Genomic DNA, 21,541 nt, shown 5'->3' on the forward strand with positions numbered 1-21,541 from the left:
TAAAATTACTGCATAATCTTGCCAGACTTAATGATCTATCTGTTATAATTGATTGGCTTTTTTACTATATAAAATAAATGTTATCTTATCTTATAAGTAAACTACTGAATTCTATCAAAATACAACTAGTGATGATCATACTTTTTGTGATAAATAAAATAATGATATAAAAATATAGAATATATGAATAATTTTATTAGAAAAATAATTATAATTTTTAAATCTATCTATCATATTGGTAGGAAATATAAAATGTACAAATAAATAATAAAATCAGTATCCTTTAAGAACAAAACAAAGTTGTGTTAGTTATCAAAGATATAAAAATTATGTCTACAAATTAGTATAGTTTAATATAAAATATTTATAGATTAATGAGAGAAAGGTCTTTATAAATAAAATATAAGTTGATGTAATAATTTAATATAATGATAATTATATTCATAAACTAAATAAATATTATCTGGGATTTTCCAACTATAAATAAAATACTTAACCTATAATTATCATAGAATTTGCATACTTTGAACTATCGAGGTATGTAATAAAAAGCGATAATAAAATATAAATTTATCTTCAAAATATGTACATATTTGAATTTTAATGTTATTACTAATATTTGTATTCTGCTTTAACCTAGACTTAAACTTTTAAGTCCTCTTAAAAACTATACGCGCCTTTCCTATTATAAAACAACCATAGTTTCTAGCTACTCTACTGCACACCTACCAGGATTTTTACCTAGCATCTTGTAAATAAATGAAGCTAAAAGCGTTAGTAAAGTGTTAATCTTGTGAAACTGGCAAGTTTCTTACAAGTGCTAGCATTCGTGATGATTGAAATGCTGAATACAAGAATTACAGTAGCACCTCTGAAACTTGTTCGGAATGCAAGAATGACAAATTTCTAATCGGTCGTAGGTATTCCAATAGTGTTGATGACCAATCTTTCCCTTGCATATGAAATTTTGCCACCTGCAAGACAGATAGAGTCAAACGGGAAACATGTATCGGCAACGATGATACCAATAATTCCCGTCCCTATTCCGTGACAAAGGTGGCTTTTCGAGTCTGTTGAAAATCACTCTAAGTCTTGCTTTGCATTTTCTAGGAACTGCTACACGTCTTCTAGTGCAGCTGCATGCACAGCATGCGCTGATTGGTACGCAGTGGACATTAATCTCGCACGAAATGCTCTGCCAACAAAGACACCTGTACGGAATCCCAAAGGGACGTCAAAGTAGAAGATGACAAATACGTAAAATGTAACCAAGAATATTAATGAACTGCGAGCCCTATAAGCTCAACCGCCTGCTCCTCATGCACTGCCGGGTACAGTTTATATGGAAGTCCCTGCGAAATCTGCTCAGACAGGCGCCTGAACCACGATGGAGACAAAGCAACCTGCTAAGCCTGCAAGGATAACTTCTATAACTGGCACAACAATTGCTAGGGCTGGATTACGAACATGGTATACAAAGTTCAGTTCAGCACGGCCACCGAACGAACTACCTGGTATGCAATTTACGAATACATGCGCCGATAACAATGCAACCGGTACGACGTGTAGGGTTGGCTTCGATACCAGCAGCTCCTGCACTAAAACTGCAATCAAAACTCCGATTGCAGCGTAAACTAAATCCACTCCACCACCTGTAAGGACTGCATCTCTAACTTCGCTAACTGATCTGGACCCCTAAGCACCCGCTGGCCTACCTCCCTGGGAATTTACTGTAAGTAACTTCCTACACCGCGTGCTATAATGCGTGATAGACGTATTCTACCAGAAAAGAACCTACACTCTTTGCAAAAAACCTATTTTCTCAAAGATGGAAAATGCGCTTCCTGTACAGGAATAGAACAGAATAATGCTACTGCAATACTGAAGCCGGCTTTGCTATCTGCGATGCTTCTGATGGTAATAAATTATCCGCCTGTATAAATGGCAATAAAAGACTCCAACAGCGCTAGCTCAGAGTGTGATCCTGCCTGCACCAGGGCAGTGCGTGGTTACACGCATTCCACAGGAATATAAAAAACCTGCTCGATGTACTCGGAACTTCTGATATTTATGCTTAAGGATACCAGATCTACATCATCCAGACCCGTGAGCAAATTGCTCAGATAAAATGGGCGCCAGGAATGCATGTGGTGGGACCGCCGTGGTAGATTAAGAAGAAAAGTACAAAATAGTAGCAGAAAACCCGAGTTATGCCGGTAATGTTCTGAAAACACTAAGTTTTAATATTTATTTTCGTGTAAATTGGAACATAATCTATAGATTAATGATTTCAAATTCCATTAACGCCTATTACAGGTAATATAACGAGTTAAAAATATAGAACTGGTACGCAGAGTAGCTAAGACACTACTCCGCAGAATGTACAACTACCTCTTTAAAATTAATAAAACATATAGCCTTTTAAATCAGAGCATATCTCAACTTCAATAAGCTGGTATCGTAGGTCCTAACTTTACGATATAACTTTTATCATCAAAATATTCATATAATGATAGCAAATAGAGGTTAACGAAAAATAAAACGATGCCCATGGGTGATTCAATTTTCAAAGTCCAAATATCTGCATGCTAAAATGAAAATACAAATATATATCAGTACAGTGGCAGCTTGAGATCAGTAAATTTAGTGTAGGTGATAAAATAATTTTATTTATTCAAATTCCGAGGTTTTAGCAAGTCGCAATAAATAATTTAGTACTAGCGTAAGAGTTACTCTGGTGCACGTCAGTTCTACTCTAATTTTTTCCTGTTCTTGGTAGTCTCATAATAATCTTAGTTAGTAGTAAAAACAGTTAATAATTTATTTCATTCTAGATTCAGCATAAATTAGAAGCCCTAGGAATTAGTATGTATTATTTTCTCATTCTGAATAATACTACTAGTGTAGTAAAAATGTGTTTAATAGAAATATTATTAATTTATATTAATCAATCATAGTCACATACAAAGAATATAGGAACTATAACTATCTAATTTTGAGCTACACTTTTACTTTGAATTAACAATTACTTACAAATATAAATTATTCTATGATGAGTTTCTAGTGATCAAACTAACTTATAATATAAAAGACGTTAATAGAACTATACTAAACTAAAAAATTAAGTTATTTTTAAGTTTAGCTAACTTTTCAAATTAAAAATTACAGAATTGTTAGTTTTAATGAAATTATATGGCAGCCAAATATTAATTTCAAATCAAAATTTCTATATAAACATTATTCGTATTTATTTGTAGTCATATGCAAATATAAATTTGACAATTCGTCTAGATAATAAATAAAAATTATAAATTAAACATAAACTTAATATCGTAATGCGCATTAATAATCTCATCGAAAGGAATACAGAATTAAAAATTGATATTGAAATTTAGTTATCCTTCTTAAAAATAAATAAATTGTTTACAATATTATCTAAATAGAAGATTTTATTTATATAAGTACTAGTTATAAACAAATACAAATTTATTAATGATATAATCAAACATCACATAGTTAATTGCTGTAAAATTTCAAGTACGGTTTCTGCAAATAGTACTGGGTCTTACATTGTTAATTCGTGTCGTTTTCTTAATTTTTTTATTACATGTGCTTATTTTTCTAGAAGTTAAAGAATTGACTTGTTGTCCACCATCTTATCTTTAGTACAAATGATAATACCATATGGAACAGTAATCTCCTTAAAAATATTTTCTTTATTACTCAATGGAAATTATTTTATTATTTTTAAAAATGTATTCATGTATTCTTCATAGGATTCATCAAACAATTTTTATTATATTATTAAAACTTCTTCTTATCCAATTTATTTCATATCTTTTAAAATTGATGAAATAACTGCTTGCTTATGCTTAATTATACTAGTACCGGATTTTTTCATAATATTAAGTCCAAGTTGTTTTATTTTGTTTATCTTAATACCTGCAGTGCATGATAACACTAATCCTTTACAACCCAATATTTTTGATAACTAAGCTGATAATAATCCACCCATAGAATGACCAATCAGGTAAAAATCTTTTAGTTAAAAATGTTAGAGAACAGAGTAACAAAGAGTGCTCAAATTAGTAAATGAATAATCTTCGAAACCTTATGAATGCCCATGGCCTGGTAAATCAAATGTATATAAATTATACTGAGCTGACAGATTTTATAGCGCAGGATAATTTAACTATGTGGAGCTTCCTAAACCATGAATAAAGAATATATTCTCTTTATTATGTGAACCATACATGTATGTAGCAATTTTTATATCCTACAATTGCATGAACGTTGGCTATGAGTCAATAAATACCTTCATTTTTAGAATTTTGTATATTATTAATACTCATATTCTGGTTTTTAATGAATAATGAACAATTATAAAAATCACGTAATTTTTTAGCGGATTTTTAAGCTGAAGCCAAACACCAGAAATATTAACAATGAAGCTAATCGTATTTATATTAAGCAGTATAAATATTAAGTTCTCAACAACGATCGCAAAAAGCAGTAGCTAATGGATATGGACATAATTTTCGATCATTTACCAATTTCGGGATACAAATTTGATCTAACTGACTACGAAAACATTGAAATATTCAGAAATACCGCAAATTACACGATGAACAAACTGGCGCCGTCTGAAAAGCTATATTCTATCCAGTACCTAGACTCGTTGACCGGCTGCCAGCACTACGTGCGAGGATGCGAAATCGAGTGCGTTACGTGTAAAAAGTTTTACATCTGCCGTTTTTGTCACAACGACAATGAGGATCATAACCTCCCACGCTTCGAAACCGAGCATTTCCGCTGCATTTTCTGTAAGTTCGTTCAGCTGCCTACTCAAACCTGTACGAACTGCAATATATAGTTTGGGAGTTATTTCTGTGCGAAATGTAAGCTTGTATGCGATATTGGACCTGAGCCAAAGCCAAATTACCACTGTGACACCTGTGGCTGTTGTATGGTCGGCTTGTAGCAGTATAGCAAGCACTGCGATACCTGCGGGATGTGCTATAGCACTAAAGGATTTGTATCCCATAAATGCAGATCCGACATAGGTGAGTGTATAGTGTGCCTAGACCAGCTTAAACACAGCATTTTCGGGCATATCGAGCTGAAATGCGGTCACCTGATCCATAGCCACTGTCATGACGAATTATTATATCATATGGACTACAAGTGTCCAATTTGCAAGAAGTTTACTCCCTAGGGAGAGGAGCGTAGAGTCGTTTTGCGGGAGCAGCGGAAATTGTATAAAAGGGTTTTTTTCGGGCGGATAGCGGACTAGTAACTTGTCAGTGCAACGACTGCGGGCTGAAGTTTGTGAGCAAAAGCCATCCATACGGTCAATACTGCTACAAGTGCAGAATGTTCAATGTTGAGGAGCTGGTTGACGAAGGCACGGAGGAGGCATTCGTAGTGTATAAATAAAACTGCGATTTGCAGCCTCTCGATTTCGATTTAGAGTCAGTGATACGTTTTATAGGTGTTCTGACAAACAAAAACAGCTAAGAAGACAAGTTGCGTTATTTTAGACGGAATTTAGGTGTTCCACTGAATGATGCTACAATTTTTATGATTGCGAGCCTAGCATCCAAAAAAATTTACTACACGATCGATCAGCTGATGAAGGATTTTGGGACACTGTATTATTACGCGACCGATGGTGATATCATTGAAGAGGACTTTGAGCCAGATGAGTATGAGTGAGATATATTAAGTCATTTCCTATTATGTTTTTTCATCATGTTCTAGGCTAGTGTTGACTTAGCTTCTATTTTATTATTCTTGTTCTTTCCTTAATGGTTGTTAGAATCTTTAATAAACTTCTTGCTTTGCTTAGCCTATTTCTTCTTGCTTATATATTTCTTCAGCTATATTATCTCATTATCTACTTTAAGGGTTTTCATAAATAAACGATCACCGTTTTCACGCTGCAATCTAGTATTAAATTCTACATAGATGAAACCTTTCAGTTTTCTATCTTAATAAATCATTTTTACATCAGCAATAAAATTGTCCTTTTCAAATTTCTTAATTTAACCGTTAACTTTATCAAATATGTTTTATAAATTCATATGTCCCTTAACACCTCTAATGAAGCAAGTTTTTGTCTCATCAAGGTTCTTATCTTATCTTCTAACGTATATATCTCTTCCTTATATAGTCATTCCTCGCATTGAATGTATCATTTCATCAGTAACTTCTTGTTCAAATTTTGCGAAAATAAGTTTATGGCCGTAGCTGTTGAACTTTCTAACTCTTTCTTTCTTGTCATATGCTAAATTGCCCCTTTCGTATACTATTGCAGATATATTTAGTTTTTATTGTATTTGAGTTGCAATTTCTTGTTTTGTTGTATCAGGGTGAACATTTTAGAACATCATCTGGTTCGGTGCCCATTCGGTGTGTTGTTCCTTAATAGATTCAAGATATTATTTTATTGGTAACCTTTTCGGTTATTACTTCTTATTCGCTGTGAATTCTGTCTTAATTGAAGACTCTATAGGTTTGAACGCTGTGAATGCATTTTATATGTCTGTCATTTTAAAGTGGTAAATGAAGTGATAACAATAAATAATTAAATATATTTTAGTATTTTTATAAAAGTTAGTAAAAATGGATACTAATAATGATGACGAATTGTTCTTCAATGATTTATTGACACAGCTTGATCCTGATGAAGTACTAAATTAAATTTTTTTATTACCATTAAAAGAATAGAAAATAAATCCTACCTAGGAGTATAATTAAAATTTTATCAAACTTAAAACAGATTTTAAGCAACTTTTAGATATGAAGAAAGATTTTGTTTTATAGTCAAGAAATCCATTACATGATTATTCTGCTGATACGATAGCAGCTAATCTGACCCCTTAAATTACTTCATCAAATAATTCTAACAATTTACCAATAGCCTTATTTTCATCACGTAGTTCTCCAGTTTTTTCTACAGTTTCATCATATACTAGATTTGTACAGAATATTAATAATTATAATCCAATTTCACCACCTTCGTTCATATTACCAGAAACACAAATTAATGTTTCTCCAAATATTCTGCCTATAAAATTCAATAAAAACCCTCTTCTAGAATTTAAAAACTACACCATACCACAACTTAAAATTGCTTGCTAATAATTTAATCATGGATATATTAGTTCAGAAAAAGCTATTTAGTTTCTATAAAATAACTATTAAAAAACAAACAAAATACCATAAATTCAACTCACAACTTTTTAAATTATGACCCCCCAGCGAAAAAATGATTTAGAATTTAGATTATAAAAATCAATATTTGATAGTAAGTATTTTTAGTCTATAATTAGTTTCGTCCCAATAGATATAAGAAAATTACTAATTGAGATAAAGAAAAATGGAATTAATATAAGTTTATCATTTTTAACAGATTATCTTATTACTTAAGGTATATTATACTGTGATGGAGATCGGGAAATTGGTGAAATGGCAGAAAAAGTTAATAGTAAAATTTCCAAATAACTAACTTTGAGTTAAAATTTAAGGCGTAAAATTAGTAAATGAATATTTCACTTTCTTTCTTCGTCAATAATACTACCACCAACTCTTAAAACCTAAGAAGCTAATTAAACTGCACTTCTAATTGCTTCGCAACAAACATCTACTGGATCAACAATTCCTAACTCTTAAAAGCTACCAATTTCATTTTTTACTACATCATAAACTGCATTTAATCCCTAGTTCCTTAATTTTTCCTCTATATACAATCCACTAATTCCACTATTTTCACAAATTTTATATAACTATTTCTTCAAAACATCGCTGAGTATTTTTCGCATCTTATTATCTGTTTTATTACCAGATGTTAACTCTAAAATATATGAACTTGCTTGTAATAAAGCACTACCTCCACCTGCTACAACACCTTTTTATGATGCTGCTCGGCAAGCACCAATAGCATCATCGAAGCGATCCCTACGTTCTCTTTAAGATATTTCACTTGCTCCACCAACTGTAATTTCTGCAATTTTTCCATTTAAACGGGAAATTCTGTCATTGATTTATGAAACCATAAATGGTGACGACTAATTCCTAAGTTCTTTTTAAACTGATTATTTCTGAGCAGATAATTAGGCCGACTCTTCAAAATTTATAAAAAATTGTCTATCATCGGTTGTAAATTTTTAACATTTTCCAATTGTTGCAAGTTAAGCATTTTTGATTGTTATAGGTTTTCCTTATGACATAAGTGATATATCTTATATATTAGTAGATTTTACATTACCAAAACCAGGTGAACGAACTGCTACACATTTAACTGCACTTTTAATATGGTTTGCAATTAAAAGAGAAAGAGCTTATCCTGTTACATCTGAAGCTATAACAACAAGAGGAGAATCATTTTATGATGCAGTTTCTAGTGCTTAAATTAGTTGATCTGGTTATTCTAAAACTCCATCTACTGCGAAGATAATAGGATGATCGTACGTTATAGATTTCCCTTGATGATTGAGACAGAAATAAGGACTTAACCACCCAGATTCAAACCTTGCACCAGTAATGATTTTTAAAGAGTCTTCCGTACCATTTGTTACTTAAACTGACCCACAAATTTCATAAGCTTCAGAAATCATATTAGCTCCATCAATATCTCCATTAAGAGAAGTCAAAGCTACATTTTTTATTGATGAAACTTTATCAGCTATAGATTATAAAAAATCAATAGCATCATTTCCAGCCCGAATGAGCGCTTAGGATTCTTCATAATTTAATGCTTATAATTAAATAAGTTCATTAGCTAATAAAGTGGCCGTGGTAGTACCATCTCCTGCTTTTTATTCAACATATTAGGATGCTTCTTTCAAAAGCTGTGCTCCTGGTGTTTATTTGTTATATGATCTAGCAACCGTTGCCCCATCTTTGGTGAGACGTGCAGGTTCACCTATATCAGGTCTAGATATAAGTATTGAACGACCACGAGGACCAAGAGTTGACGTAACCAAGTTGGCCAATTCTTGAGATTGTTTCTGAATGAGAGCTAAAGTCATTTGATGAAATGATTCTTTTCGTAATATTAATATTATACTATAAATATGGTATGTTATTTTGTATAATGAAAAATGCATTAATGACAAAATAGTTTGTTTTAGTTTTTCAGTTCAAGTATACAATAAACTTTTACAAATTATCAAAAATCTTTTAGAAATATTAAATAAATAATAGAGTTTTTAAAATACTCAAATTTAAAAGCAAGATAATAAATCAGTGACCACCATTGGAAGCAAGCCATCTTTCAGCATCGAGAGCTGCTTTACAACCTGAACCAGCAGCTACTATAGCTTGTCTGTATATCCAATCACAGCAATCTCCTGCAGCGAAAATACCAGGCACATTAGTATATTGAGTCTGATTTTCTACTAAAATGTAACCATTCTCAGACATTTTAACTTAACCCTTGAGAAGACGAGTCTGAGGAGTATGACCAATGCACCAGAAAAGAGCTTCGACCTTAAGAGGGGTGATGTCCCCAGACTTAAGATTCTTTACGAGAATTTAATTTACTCTAGTTTCACCTTTAATTTCTTAAACAGCAGAGTTATATATGATTTCAATCTTAGGATTAGACTTTACACGTTATACCATAGCAGCAGAAGCTCTGAAAGCATCTCTACGTAAAATAAGATAAACCTTAGACGCTATATTAGAGAGATAGCTAGCTTCTTCACAGGCTACATCACCACCACCAACGACAACAGTATCTTTATTCTTGGCCATCATAGAATCACACACTGCACATGCAGAAACACCCTTTTACCAAAATTATTTCTCACCAATTACATCTAAACGCTAAGCAGTAGAACCAGTGGCAAAAATGAGAGCATCACATGTCATGATTTCATTTTCATAACCATGTGTGATCTTGAAAGGACGAGCAGTAGCATCGATTTTAGTGACATCTTCATAGAAAAGTTGAGCACCACAATGTTCAGCCTAGTCAACTTAGTTTTAAACAAGGTCTGGACCTTAAATAGTTTTGAATCCGGGATAGTTTTCAACTTCCGTAGTAGTCATTAACTGGCTAGAAGTTTCAATACCAAGGAAAATAACAGGCGTCAAACCTGCACGGCCAGCATAAATTGCAGCAGCAAGACCACCTGGACCACCGCCTACGATAACTAAGCTTGTGTGTGACATTTGTGAAGTGGGAAAGTTGATTTATTAAAATTAATGCGTATTATATTTATTCTACTTCAATTATGTATACAATATTGTATACAAAATACATAATATAGTGATGTTTTATATATAGACTATAATCAAATATTTACAATTAACTTCATTGACTATTATATTCAATACTATGTTAATGGAATTTTAGAATTATTGTTAAGTATAACTGATAAAATAATTAACACTAACAAGTTATTTTACATTTTTTAGTGATAAGTAAACAATATAGTTAAACTTTTTGTTAAATCGTATATAGTTAATTTTGACAAAAAATTATTAATTATTATATATACTTGATTAATATGAAGATATTATATTTATAAATTAAACATCTATAGTTAATTTCAGTTTTTCATGTTAAACATAATATAATAATGATAATTCATAATAGTTTTGCATTTTCATATTACTTAACCTTTCACTACAGTTGCTCAGGATTTCTATCCCATAGTAATGGTAGCGCCATCGGTTCTTGTTTCCCTTTTATTACTCTAAAAACCACAAAACAAGCTGCCAAAACAAATACTACAAGGATACCACCTAATAAGGCCCAAATAGCAATAATATTTTTATTTTAGACTGGGCACACGCCAATTCGTTCTAAATTTTTATTACATATTTCACAACTACCTACTTCATTCATTTTGTACCCCGCAACGCAGCTTGAACACTTACTGTTACCATAGCACAGAGCACAGTTTTTGGCTTCACCACAAAAACATGGTATTGACTACAACCCATTGCACTCTTTAAGAATTTATACATTAATTTCCAGACCGTTGACGAGCTCTTTTTGGACGTAGCAGTATGAGTTCAGTTTCTGCTGGTTGCAGTTTTACATGCACTGGAAATTAGTTGATAGAGTGTAGTTATGGTTGCATTTAATGCATGTTTGAGAATTATGACATGAATTGCAGGCTTCTGTACATATCATTTATATAATTTGTAGTGATTAGTAATAGTACAGTAAGAGTGAAATCTTAATTATTATTATATTATAAAAATAGAGAAATAGAAAAAAGTATAATGGACAAAATATATAAATAAGGTACATATATATGTGATAATTAAAATTGCAAGAAGTTTAGCTATGCAAATACCAAAATGGCTGAATGTGGAGTTTATCTCTGCCCTTTTTGTAGAGAAGAAACCCATGTTGATATTGGAACAATTGGATGGGTTTGCATCTGATTTGTTGTTTTATAATATATTATATTATTAAATATTAACTGTTTTAGAATATATGTTTATAAATTTGTATCCAAAGTTTTTAATCTAATAGGAATCATTTTTGTTTTCTAGTTATTGATTCAATTTTTAAAGTAATATTAATTAGTAAATAAATTCTTTTTTCTGAGATGACTAATAATAAATTTAATAAATATCAATGTTGTAAAAGGATTATAAAGTAATATTACAAACGAAAATCATACTATTACTATTTTTTAACACTCTAATAGATTAAATGCCAATTAGTCTGACTTAGTGTTTCCATATGATTCAGGATACTTTCCTGCGGATAAAAGTTAAATACAGCATAATACTTTTCCTGCTGCTCGATCAGCATGTGACTTTATTCCATTAATGGGGTTCATAAGAACTGGAGCACCATTATACAAGTGTTATGAGAATTTGCGGGTCTTTTAATTCCAAATAAAAGACCTAGCTGTTATCAATGTGGGATAGCTAAGCTTATATGCTAGTTTTGACACAACATAACATGGAGCCAAAATATCATGTGGTGTAAGTGTACCATCAATATCTGATAACGTAGGCAATTCTTTAAACTAAAAAATATAAAATTCATAAACTTTATCTCTGCATATTAATTTTCCTAACGTTTTTTCTTAGCATAATTTCATCTATTAAATCTAAATTTATGAAAAACATGTTAATTACTTAAACCTATTCAATTTAGTAATTTTAGTTGTAACCTCAAAATTATTTTCAGAGAATTAACTAATTATTCCTGTTTTTTTACATTTAGTCTTAATTTTAGATTTGAGAAATTCAGGATCTAACGATACAAGATAGGAATTTTTAATGATATTTTAATTAAAAGAAGATGTTTAAGTATCTTGTTAAGCAGAGTATTCAAACTAGTCAGATAATTTTAAATATTTATCAGATAATGGGCTTATTATTTAATCCCCATCTACAAGATAAACAACATTATTGTTAATAATACATTAAAAATGAATATTATTGACGACCATTTAACATTTATTGCTATTTTTCATAATGCTGATAATGGGAGTAACTGATGAGTTGACAATAATGACATCATTAATACCTGACATTTTATTCAAGTAAGTATACTGATAATATAAATAGTTACATTATATTTATAATAAAAGTGAAATTATAAAAAGAATGTACAAAAATTACCGATAATAATCACCAAATTCCCATATTTTTCTGCTTTTTAAAAAGCTTATCCTGCAATCTATGTACAAAATCTATTTTAGTGCATAATCTAGCTGCCTTATCTGTGTAAATATGAACCAATAAACTTTAGTCTTTAATATTGTTAGTAAGCATTGTTATTTTACCTAATTATTCATAAGGATCAGATTCAGAATCAGAAAATATTAGTGATAAAGTAATATCATCTTTAATATCATCAACTAATGAAACCTGTTTTTCTATAATAGATAAATCTTAGGCAAAGCTACTTAAGTTTTATCTTGCAGTTGATAATATTTTTTAACTTTTAATTGCGTAACTTTAATGATTTTGAGTATGTTACAATCCAAGAGGCAACAAAAGTAGAGGTAATTAATAAGCTGAAATTGTATTCATTATAAAATTATTAATCTTCATTATAATTCTAATATATTAGTATTATTCTTGAAAATAACCATTTGATTAATATATACAATAACCCAATATATCAGCTATATTCAATAGATACTATTTCTTGATTATGATATATTAACAAATATTAAATATCAATAAAAGATAATATTTTCAACCTTTGAAAATTAGAATAATAACATTATATTTTTAGCCAAAAAATTTATTAAACTATATTGTACTCAAACTTTAAGTTCATTCCATATTATCATTATTCTAATGACTAAGTAAATATAACTACAAACTAAAAATAAAATAAAATTACTATTTCAAGCAATTTTAACAATAATTTTAGCTATTAATCCAGAATAATTTAAAATATTATCCGATCAACTATCTAAGCGTTAGAATAAATTTTCAACAATTATTCAAGATCTACGAAGTAATATGTGCAGCGATCAATTTTTTAAAATTACAATGGTTGTAAAATTTTATATTAATTTTAATATAAAATATACATTTCCATTCCTTTACACTTTCTTGCAAAATGCATATTGGTATAATTTGTGCTATTGATCGTGAATTCGAAAAACTGAAGCAGTTTATTCAAATATCCATGACATCTGATAATGTTTCGGCAAGAGAGTTCTTTACTGGAACCGCCCATGGTGTAAAAATCACCATTGTAAAATGTGGAATCGGCAAAGTATCCTCTGCTATTACTGTTACTGCTTTACATTTAAATTTCAAGGTTGATAAGATTATTTTTGTAGGTTGCGCTGCTAGCGTAGACAAGTCCTTAAAGCTAGGTGATATAGTTGTAGGTGAGAGTGCCGTTTAGCATGACTTTGACGGTAGACCATTTGTAGAACAATGTGTTGTATTTGCTGTAGGGAAAAGCGAAATAGAAGCTGATAAAGACTTAGTCAAAGTATGCATGACTGCCAGCAAGAAATATGCAGCAGGTGATTATCTGAAACTTAAAGACTTAGAGGCCTTTAGTATCGAAAAACCAATAGTTGTAAGTGGGGTTATTGCTACAGGAGACTAATTTATAAAAAATAAAGAAGAAGTAGCATAAATAGCTTTGAAAGTGCCTAAAGCGTTAGCTGTTGAAATGGAAGGCGCTGCAGTAGCTTAAGCATGCTTCGAACTCAAAATACCTTATGGTTTAGTCAGAGTAATCAGCGATGGTGGGGATCATTTTGATTTTGAAGAATTCGCCAATAAAATAGTTGGCGAGGTTACTTTTGGTATTATTATGGAAGTTTTAAGCGAGTTGGGTAAAAGCATTAAAGAGTGATCAAAATTTAAATGATTTTATCTCCTAATATTTCTATTTTATGTCTTATAGAATAACCTTAAAATATTGAACTTCATAAATTTGGAGAAAACAAAGAATCTCTGAGAGTTCAGGTAAGTTAGTCATCTAAAGTTCTAATAGTTGATAATATGATTTTTTATAAAGTAATTAATATCTACATAATGCAGTTTTAAAAGAAAGCGGGTTGTTTATCGCGTTAAATTAAATTAAATTAAGATGATTAATATAAGGAAGTACACGCAAATAATTGTTTGATATGTCTAATATTTTAATATTTTGCAGAGTTTTGATTTCTACTAAGGTTGTAAGTTTATTATATTGTAACTATAAGGTTTCTAATCTTTTTAAAACTAACATATTAATTATTTTAGATATATTAAGATTTTCTAAATGCAGAAATTATAAATTAGGAAATTTAGAGCAATCAAATGTTTTAATTGTTTCGGTACCGTTACCAATTATTTTTAACCCATAAATCATTGGTATTTTGAAGATAGAATCAACTGAATATAATGTGAAAATATAATTTGGTTGACTTAGTTTTGTATCAATCGTTCTGAAAGATCTTACAATTCTGTTAGTAGTCCAAACATATACACATTCCATTTTTAATATTAAATATTCTTATATATTGGCTTATATATTAATTTCGGAAATATAACATTTAATGAGAACTAAAACACTTGACTCATATTTAGAAAATGTCGTTAATCAAAAGAACCCATTTTAACTAAATACGTCATAAAAAATACCACCTAAATCAGCCCCCAGAGTTCCATCCCATCGAAAACCATTATATGAAAAGCCATAATTTCCATCATCTGAATATGAGTTATAGTAGAAGCTTAAAAAATAAAACAAAACTGTAAATGGATATCCATTTGAGTTTGAGAAAATGCAGTAATTTTTTGGGTTGGAAGCTAATCCTAAAACGCAACAACGCAAAGCTCGTCGACATAACTACGAGGTAGCCGACTCATTCTTTATCACCTAAAATAATTAGAACCCTATATCATCAGTTTAAGTACAAGTTAAATCCACATTCCAGGTTAGTAATGAATAGTATGCGAAAAATCTTCGTGATTTAAAAGGTAAAATTAAATTTAATCCTGAAATTGCACATATAGAAGCAGATAGTTTAGAAAAGCGAAGAATAGCTGAAAAATCAGCAGTTCATTCTCTGCATAACTTACATGAAGAAAATATGAATATAGATAGATAAAATGCAGCTATTGATTCTCTAACTACTGAAAATAAACTTTAGTTAGAATCACTTATAAATGTATAAGCATCACTAGAAAAAAAGTATATATTGATTCACTAATAATTACTAGAATTTGAATAAAAATAATAATAATAATAAGATTTAAAAGACCTTTTTTATGCTTTAGAAGAAGCATTTCCAGGTCAAACTGCACTAAATATACTGTCGAAATTTGAATATTTGTAAGAATTAACTGAAAAGTAGTTTAATTCAACAATGACATATCATGATTAGATTAAAATATCAGAAATGGATTCAGAAACCAACAAATTGTAGTTTATACAATAAAAATATATTAGTGATATGGAAGATAAATAATAAATTTATGCATTAACGAATGAAATCACATAACTTTCAAAATAAAATTCCGAGAAAAATTAAGATGTCATCAAAGCTTAAGAAATATAATCTTAATATTTGCAACTTTGTTAAAATATTACAACATTTTGGATTAAATATGGAAAACTTTTTGGCGGGGATCTTCCTTAGTTTATCACTCCATCAGTTAATAATCCTTTAGAGGTTTTAAGAGCCATGGATTCTATATTTACATGTGCATTTCCTGAATCAGCAAAAGCTTAGGATAATTTTAAGAAAATAAATGGTCATGCTACTCATGTTTGGTAAAAATTATTATCTTTAGACCCTGAGCAAGCATGTGCTAAATCAGATACTGTTGGTATGCTCTAAAAAGCACGTTATTTAGTAAGTTGCAGTGCTGCAGAAGAGAAAGAATTATTAGGTATGAAATAAAGACTTCAGATTTAAAAAGACAGTATGTTAGAAGATTTAAGCGAAAAATGGAAAGATATCAACTAAATAATTTAATAAATCAGAACTATGGGTGAAAATAGTGAGATGAAGTGGGAATTTGCGCTGTATGCTAACGCATAAAGGGATATATAAAATAAAGAAATCAGCTAAATGTAGAAAAAGAAATCTGAAACTAAAGGCGTTGATTAGGATTTCTACGGTATTTGAGTGAGTCATTTAAATTTTTCTGCAAATTTAATGTCTTCATCAGTAAGATGTGAAACTATATACATTTTTTAACCTAAAATTATTGAAAATGTAACTTTTTGAGCGTTTCTAACACTGCTTTTCCCAATAGTTAATGGATCTTATTCACGCTACTTAAAAAATTTATTCTCCAAACCATTGAAATATGCAACATGTTATGTAGCCGCAGCAAATGCTGCATTAACGGTAGGTGGTTCAAACATATCATAGAACTTTGTTTAATTTTTTAATTATAAAAATATTTTCTTCTACAAACTACTTTATTACTACCATAAAATTTATTAAAAATCATCTTAAAAACCATCATTTGGTATGAATATATCTCCTGAAGCCATAAAACTTGCTATTTTTAAAGCTTCATCTTGAAATGTTGAGCAAATAGTAACAAAAAATGCAAGTTCTGGACCTAATGATATTTAAAGGCAATGATGACCAAATTACGTTAATTTAAGATAATTATTGTCATGTGTGATAAATTTTAATCTAGAAAGTGTTTCAATAGCCATTAATAATTTTTAAGAATCAGGAGGGTCTGGAAATGGATAACTAATTATAGTTTATATGTAAATTTCACTTAAAGAATTATTAGAAAGAAGTAGAATAAGGTCACAAATTGTTTATTCTAAACGAATTCTAGATATTTCAGGGGTAGTGTGAGATTTAAGATTCTTATAATTCTCTTAAGAAAGTTAAGAAAAAAATATCCCAGGCCTAACTCTACCTGCACGTCCCTTTCTCTGCTAAAATGATGATTTTGATATAGTTTCTATAATAAGTGTGTTAGAGTGCTTTTAGTTATCATAATATAATGTTTTTTGCATAGCTGAGTCAATTACAATTGTGATATTTTATATTGTAATAGAAGTCTCTGCAATATTTGTAGAAATAATAACATTAATAACATTTTCTTAATAATTTTGAACAAAAATTTCGTTTTATTTTTGAATTGATAGCTAGCCATGTAATGGAAAGAAATTAAATTGAATCTTGCGCTTTAAGTTAATTGTAGTATAAAAATTGTCCAAAAAAATATCTAGCTTTTTAAGCTATTATAAAATGTTATAAATTTCGTTTTATCCTGGCATGAAAATTAAAATATCTCCAATATATTTATTGATATCAAGTTTCATATTGTTAATTTGATAACCTTTTTATTAAGAATAATGTTAAAACTCCTGCTAATATTTTTCTTCAACAGATAATTTTACTATGATTTGTTATGATGTTTATATAACAAACTAAGTAAACTATTGAGATGATTGGTTATATACAACTTGAACTGGATACATTTTTCCGGATACACATAGTTCATTTTCTTAAGTTTATTAGGATGCAGAGGTAATAATCGTTTTAATATTTTTTGTAATAAGATATCCTCTAATTAGATCTTGTGCTGCTGTTCTTTCATGCGCCTCATCAACGATCACCCAATATTCACTAAATTAAGTAGCACATCTTAAAAACATGCCATCTGTAATAAAAATATAATTCGTATTTTTAATTCGTTAGTCAAATCTGACCATATAATCACAATTTAAAAAATTAGCTAATGATACTGCCGCTAGTCGTCTAGGTTAAATTATTACAACTTTTTAGTTGAAATACTTAAAAATAATTTGAGGTAATATTGTTGATTTTCCAGAGCCAGTTTCTGCTCGGATAAAAAGAATTTATTAATTCGATGATAAAAAATTAGCAATTGTATTTTCTTACTATGATAAAGGGAAGTCCTAGTTTAATTCAATTTTATTCAAAGGTATCTTTTAGCTTGGCCTAAATTTTAGTTAAAGTTTAGGTCTTTCAATTTTTTATGTTGGCTCTTCATTCATATTTATCGGTTATATACGATATATAATTATATGTTAAAGTTTAAAATATTAATACATAATTATTGGTATAATATAACTAACGATATAGTAAGAGAAAGACTAATAAAACTTCCTTTCCTAGACTCGTATTCACTTATAGCTAACATTTTATTGCAATTAATAGTTATAAATTAATCTACTCTATTATTTAAAGCAAAAATACTGTAATTATCACGAAAATATATTATATTTATTTTTGTAATATAATAACTTTATTAATTAATTTAAAATGTCCACCCAATCTTTAGAGGAAAAGACGAAACTTATATCTTATTGTCTTTAAAAACTTTATAAATAGAAAGATGAAAAAAAAGTCTATATATTGATATAAAAAGCTAAGAATCAGTCAGATATTTGGAAAAAAATTTCGAATCCAGCACGAATGAATTACTAAGAATGTAAGACGATTTATTATAAATTTATTGCGCCTAAAGTACTACAAAATGATATTTAGGATGAAACATTATCAAAAAGATAGATACTTTTTTAATAACTTTTTAAAGACTAAATTATTCTTAAAAAATTAATTAATACAGATAAAATCAATAACTCTTGCTTAGTTACGGATTTTATATAGGATTTTATATTAAAATTTAATTTAAATACAGTTACTATCGGTAAATAGACTTCCTAATAATTATAGTTCATAGGATAAAGATTAGTTAAAGTGTTTAGCAAAGAATTCTCATTGGTAGATACCGCTAGAGGCGAAAAGTCAAGTGTTCTATAAGTTCCAAACATAGAAACAGCAGAGGCTTATCTTCTATTTTTAGATAATGTAATAACAAACAATAAGTTATAGTGATATATAATTAGTTATATTTTAAAATTCTACCATTTCACAATGTCAAACCCACTGGATAAGGCAAATGAACTTTTTAGAGCAATAGATAAAGATAACTCAGGTTCTATCACAGTAGATGAGGCTTATGAGGCCTTTTCATAATCTGGTGTTAAATGGAAGCGTACTACATTTGATAGGCTTTTAGAACTTGCAGATTAAAATAATAATGGTGTGTTAGAGCCAGATGAATTTCGCCATTTCATGAAATTAATGTTAGTTTATGCTGATCCTGATCTGGACGCTTAAGATTTATTCTTTGTTGCAGCCGATGTAGATGGATCTGGCACAATTGAGGCACCAGAACTTGCTTTCATTTTCAAGAAGATGGGGTTAGATATGACTCTATCTGAATGTGAATAAATTATTGCAGGTATCGAGGCTAGCTTAGATATTCCAGGGAAACTTACATTAAGAGATTTTAAGACAGTTATGCGTGCTGTTAAAATGTCAATTTATCAGTGATCAGTTATCTTAATATTTAGTTATATTCAAAATAAATTTAGATATTTAGCAAATTAGTAGTTTATATCAATATTTATATATAATATTATTATTGAATATATTCACTCCAATTCCGCAAAAATGTCTCTTGATATACCATCAATTATCAATTTACCTTTCTCTATATCATAATCTTCTCCTTCTACGCAAATACTTAATGCTTTACCTCACTCGTTATCAATATTACTTAGACATTATAAATTATCATAAATTCGTATTTCAGCACTCATAAAATGTTTAAATAGGTCAGAGTATCTTTTGGCTGAGTCAAACAACACACTTTTTGTTTCTCGTGATGGATCATTCTGGTCTCCACTTCCAGTTCTTGATCTGAAAGATCTCGAAACACTTGAGAAAGAAGGATTTGGAATATTTTCTAGATAAGCATTTCTTGGTGATCCAGGTGTAGTATTAGCTGGTGAATTAACTGAAATGCATAGAGTTTCTTAATTTGCAGTATTTTTGTAAAATTATGCACTATATCCTAAAAATTCTCGTTCGTATGCTGAAAGATGGCAAGGAATGAATGGTTAAGAAGCTGGAGATATTCAAAATTATGAATTTTAAGCATCAGATGCTGATAAATAATAAGGATAAGGTTCATATTTTGATTTCTACTTTAATAAGCACTAAGATAAGAGCTTTTATAGATTAAAATAAGACGCTTTCAATAAGAGAACTATTTTAGAATTTAGATTGCTTCCATAATTTAAATGTTATTATTATTGGAATTAACGAGTGTATGGATGGTAATATGTGGATACACATTATTCTCATAATAATGCTTTATTGAGCCATCATAAGTGTATATTTAATTAAGAATTAAATGTTGATTTAACTATTAAATAGAAAACAACTTTAGAAGAGATATAGAATTAAATTAGTGAAGAAGTTTTAGAAGACAATAAAGTTTTAGCCGAAAGAAAGGTAAAGTCTGATGAGTTATAAGCTAAGAAGAATGAAATTAAAAAGAAAATTAAAGAATATAAGGCCGACAAGATTAGAAAAGAAAAGGAAAAAGCTGAGAAGGAAGAAGCTGAAAGAAAGGCGGCTGAGGAAAAGTAAGAAGGTGAAGAGGGTGAAGCTGAAACAGAGTGATATCACCTATGTCACATGATTCATACGAATATTATATATATAAGAAAACTGTCCTTTGCTAGTGAAATACTCATTGTAGTATTTATTGCAAAAGATATTTTATTAATATTACTCACTATAATAGTAAAAGTATATTAAAATATGATCAAATAAACTTAATATTAGAACATTAAATTATATTTATGTCTAAGTATACTTCTCTTTGCCAATAATTATTCTTTTTCTATGCTTAATTTTTATAAAGTTATGATAAACTGAATATTTAGTTTATAATAGCTATATTGTTGGCATTTAAGTTTGTAGTTAAGTAGTTATAACAGTTAGAAATAATGAAAGTTTTTATTTGTTAAAATTTGATATTTCATCACTAAATGTTAAAGTAGACTAATATCCCTCCAAAGATTCCTATAGCTATGCTTCTGGCTAATCCAATTTTTTCTTATCTTTATTCAATTTTTAGTAATTATTCTTAAACTTATTCTAAATTTCCTTTACCATTAAATATCATAGGAAACCACTCTATATATAGCTCTTATGATAAAATTTTTTTAAGTATTGCCTTTGGGGTTTTGATAAATTATAAAAGTAATAAAAATATACTAAGAACAAAA

General features: G+C 29.4%; 19 protein-coding genes across 19 annotated transcripts; 10 read left to right on the plus strand and 9 right to left on the minus strand. All coding sequences in view use genetic code 6, as the record gives it.

Moving 5' to 3' along the window:
• Positions 1-506: 506 nt before the first annotated feature.
• On the minus strand, positions 507-1,469 carry SS50377_20196 (uncharacterized protein; the record flags this gene model as incomplete). The annotated part of the gene is made up of 1 exon (XM_067904141.1): positions 507-1,469. The coding sequence occupies one exon, from the start codon at positions 1,467-1,469 to the stop codon at positions 507-509; it is 963 nt and encodes a 320-aa protein (XP_067767623.1).
• A 472-nt stretch (positions 1,470-1,941) lies between these two features.
• On the plus strand, positions 1,942-2,889 carry SS50377_20197 (uncharacterized protein; the record flags this gene model as incomplete). Its single annotated transcript, XM_067904142.1, has 1 exon — positions 1,942-2,889. The coding sequence occupies one exon, from the start codon at positions 1,942-1,944 to the stop codon at positions 2,887-2,889; it is 948 nt and encodes a 315-aa protein (XP_067767624.1).
• A 619-nt stretch (positions 2,890-3,508) lies between these two features.
• Positions 3,509-4,321, minus strand: SS50377_20198 (Alpha/beta hydrolase family protein; the record flags this gene model as incomplete). Its single annotated transcript, XM_067904143.1, has 1 exon — positions 3,509-4,321. One exon carries the CDS (start codon positions 4,319-4,321, stop codon positions 3,509-3,511), a length of 813 nt encoding a protein of 270 aa, XP_067767625.1.
• A 51-nt stretch (positions 4,322-4,372) lies between these two features.
• SS50377_20199 (CHY zinc finger-containing protein) lies at positions 4,373-5,323 on the plus strand (the record flags this gene model as incomplete). Its single annotated transcript, XM_067904144.1, has 1 exon — positions 4,373-5,323. One exon carries the CDS (start codon positions 4,373-4,375, stop codon positions 5,321-5,323), a length of 951 nt encoding a protein of 316 aa, XP_067767626.1.
• Positions 5,324-5,373: 50 nt separating this feature from the next.
• SS50377_20200 (uncharacterized protein) lies at positions 5,374-5,715 on the plus strand (the record flags this gene model as incomplete). Its single annotated transcript, XM_067904145.1, has 1 exon — positions 5,374-5,715. The coding sequence occupies one exon, from the start codon at positions 5,374-5,376 to the stop codon at positions 5,713-5,715; it is 342 nt and encodes a 113-aa protein (XP_067767627.1).
• An 11-nt stretch (positions 5,716-5,726) lies between these two features.
• SS50377_20201 (uncharacterized protein) lies at positions 5,727-6,551 on the minus strand (the record flags this gene model as incomplete). The annotated part of the gene is made up of 1 exon (XM_067904146.1): positions 5,727-6,551. The coding sequence occupies one exon, from the start codon at positions 6,549-6,551 to the stop codon at positions 5,727-5,729; it is 825 nt and encodes a 274-aa protein (XP_067767628.1).
• A 73-nt stretch (positions 6,552-6,624) lies between these two features.
• SS50377_20202 (uncharacterized protein) lies at positions 6,625-7,548 on the plus strand (the record flags this gene model as incomplete). Its single annotated transcript, XM_067904147.1, has 1 exon — positions 6,625-7,548. The coding sequence occupies one exon, from the start codon at positions 6,625-6,627 to the stop codon at positions 7,546-7,548; it is 924 nt and encodes a 307-aa protein (XP_067767629.1).
• Positions 7,549-7,553: 5 nt separating this feature from the next.
• SS50377_20203 (Chaperonin 60) lies at positions 7,554-9,032 on the minus strand (the record flags this gene model as incomplete). Its single annotated transcript, XM_067904148.1, has 1 exon — positions 7,554-9,032. One exon carries the CDS (start codon positions 9,030-9,032, stop codon positions 7,554-7,556), a length of 1,479 nt encoding a protein of 492 aa, XP_067767630.1.
• Positions 9,033-9,246: 214 nt separating this feature from the next.
• SS50377_20204 (Thioredoxin reductase) lies at positions 9,247-10,179 on the minus strand (the record flags this gene model as incomplete). Its single annotated transcript, XM_067904149.1, has 1 exon — positions 9,247-10,179. One exon carries the CDS (start codon positions 10,177-10,179, stop codon positions 9,247-9,249), a length of 933 nt encoding a protein of 310 aa, XP_067767631.1.
• A 454-nt stretch (positions 10,180-10,633) lies between these two features.
• SS50377_20205 (Cysteine-rich membrane protein 2) lies at positions 10,634-11,149 on the minus strand (the record flags this gene model as incomplete). The annotated part of the gene is made up of 1 exon (XM_067904150.1): positions 10,634-11,149. The coding sequence occupies one exon, from the start codon at positions 11,147-11,149 to the stop codon at positions 10,634-10,636; it is 516 nt and encodes a 171-aa protein (XP_067767632.1).
• A 92-nt stretch (positions 11,150-11,241) lies between these two features.
• Positions 11,242-11,406, plus strand: SS50377_20206 (Cysteine-rich protein; the record flags this gene model as incomplete). The annotated part of the gene is made up of 1 exon (XM_067904151.1): positions 11,242-11,406. The coding sequence occupies one exon, from the start codon at positions 11,242-11,244 to the stop codon at positions 11,404-11,406; it is 165 nt and encodes a 54-aa protein (XP_067767633.1).
• Positions 11,407-11,642: 236 nt separating this feature from the next.
• On the minus strand, positions 11,643-12,515 carry SS50377_20207 (uncharacterized protein; the record flags this gene model as incomplete). The annotated part of the gene is made up of 1 exon (XM_067904152.1): positions 11,643-12,515. One exon carries the CDS (start codon positions 12,513-12,515, stop codon positions 11,643-11,645), a length of 873 nt encoding a protein of 290 aa, XP_067767634.1.
• Positions 12,516-12,612: 97 nt separating this feature from the next.
• Positions 12,613-13,038, minus strand: SS50377_20208 (uncharacterized protein; the record flags this gene model as incomplete). The annotated part of the gene is made up of 1 exon (XM_067904153.1): positions 12,613-13,038. The coding sequence occupies one exon, from the start codon at positions 13,036-13,038 to the stop codon at positions 12,613-12,615; it is 426 nt and encodes a 141-aa protein (XP_067767635.1).
• Positions 13,039-13,558: 520 nt separating this feature from the next.
• SS50377_20209 (5'-methylthioadenosine nucleosidase / S-adenosylhomocysteine nucleosidase) lies at positions 13,559-14,314 on the plus strand (the record flags this gene model as incomplete). The annotated part of the gene is made up of 1 exon (XM_067904154.1): positions 13,559-14,314. The coding sequence occupies one exon, from the start codon at positions 13,559-13,561 to the stop codon at positions 14,312-14,314; it is 756 nt and encodes a 251-aa protein (XP_067767636.1).
• Positions 14,315-15,002: 688 nt separating this feature from the next.
• On the plus strand, positions 15,003-16,580 carry SS50377_20210 (uncharacterized protein; the record flags this gene model as incomplete). The annotated part of the gene is made up of 1 exon (XM_067904155.1): positions 15,003-16,580. One exon carries the CDS (start codon positions 15,003-15,005, stop codon positions 16,578-16,580), a length of 1,578 nt encoding a protein of 525 aa, XP_067767637.1.
• A 5-nt stretch (positions 16,581-16,585) lies between these two features.
• On the minus strand, positions 16,586-18,448 carry SS50377_20211 (Pre-mRNA splicing factor RNA helicase; the record flags this gene model as incomplete). Its single annotated transcript, XM_067904156.1, has 1 exon — positions 16,586-18,448. One exon carries the CDS (start codon positions 18,446-18,448, stop codon positions 16,586-16,588), a length of 1,863 nt encoding a protein of 620 aa, XP_067767638.1.
• A 268-nt stretch (positions 18,449-18,716) lies between these two features.
• Positions 18,717-19,292, plus strand: SS50377_20212 (uncharacterized protein; the record flags this gene model as incomplete). Its single annotated transcript, XM_067904157.1, has 1 exon — positions 18,717-19,292. The coding sequence occupies one exon, from the start codon at positions 18,717-18,719 to the stop codon at positions 19,290-19,292; it is 576 nt and encodes a 191-aa protein (XP_067767639.1).
• Positions 19,293-19,331: 39 nt separating this feature from the next.
• Positions 19,332-19,793, plus strand: SS50377_20213 (Calmodulin; the record flags this gene model as incomplete). The annotated part of the gene is made up of 1 exon (XM_067904158.1): positions 19,332-19,793. The coding sequence occupies one exon, from the start codon at positions 19,332-19,334 to the stop codon at positions 19,791-19,793; it is 462 nt and encodes a 153-aa protein (XP_067767640.1).
• Positions 19,794-19,913: 120 nt separating this feature from the next.
• SS50377_20214 (uncharacterized protein) lies at positions 19,914-20,930 on the plus strand (the record flags this gene model as incomplete). Its single annotated transcript, XM_067904159.1, has 1 exon — positions 19,914-20,930. One exon carries the CDS (start codon positions 19,914-19,916, stop codon positions 20,928-20,930), a length of 1,017 nt encoding a protein of 338 aa, XP_067767641.1.
• Positions 20,931-21,541: the final 611 nt, after the last annotated feature.

The sequence above is a fragment of the Spironucleus salmonicida genome, chromosome 1 (genome assembly GCF_000497125.1).
Source record: "Spironucleus salmonicida strain ATCC 50377 chromosome 1, whole genome shotgun sequence".
In the NCBI taxonomy this organism is placed as follows: Eukaryota; Fornicata; order Diplomonadida; family Hexamitidae; genus Spironucleus; species Spironucleus salmonicida.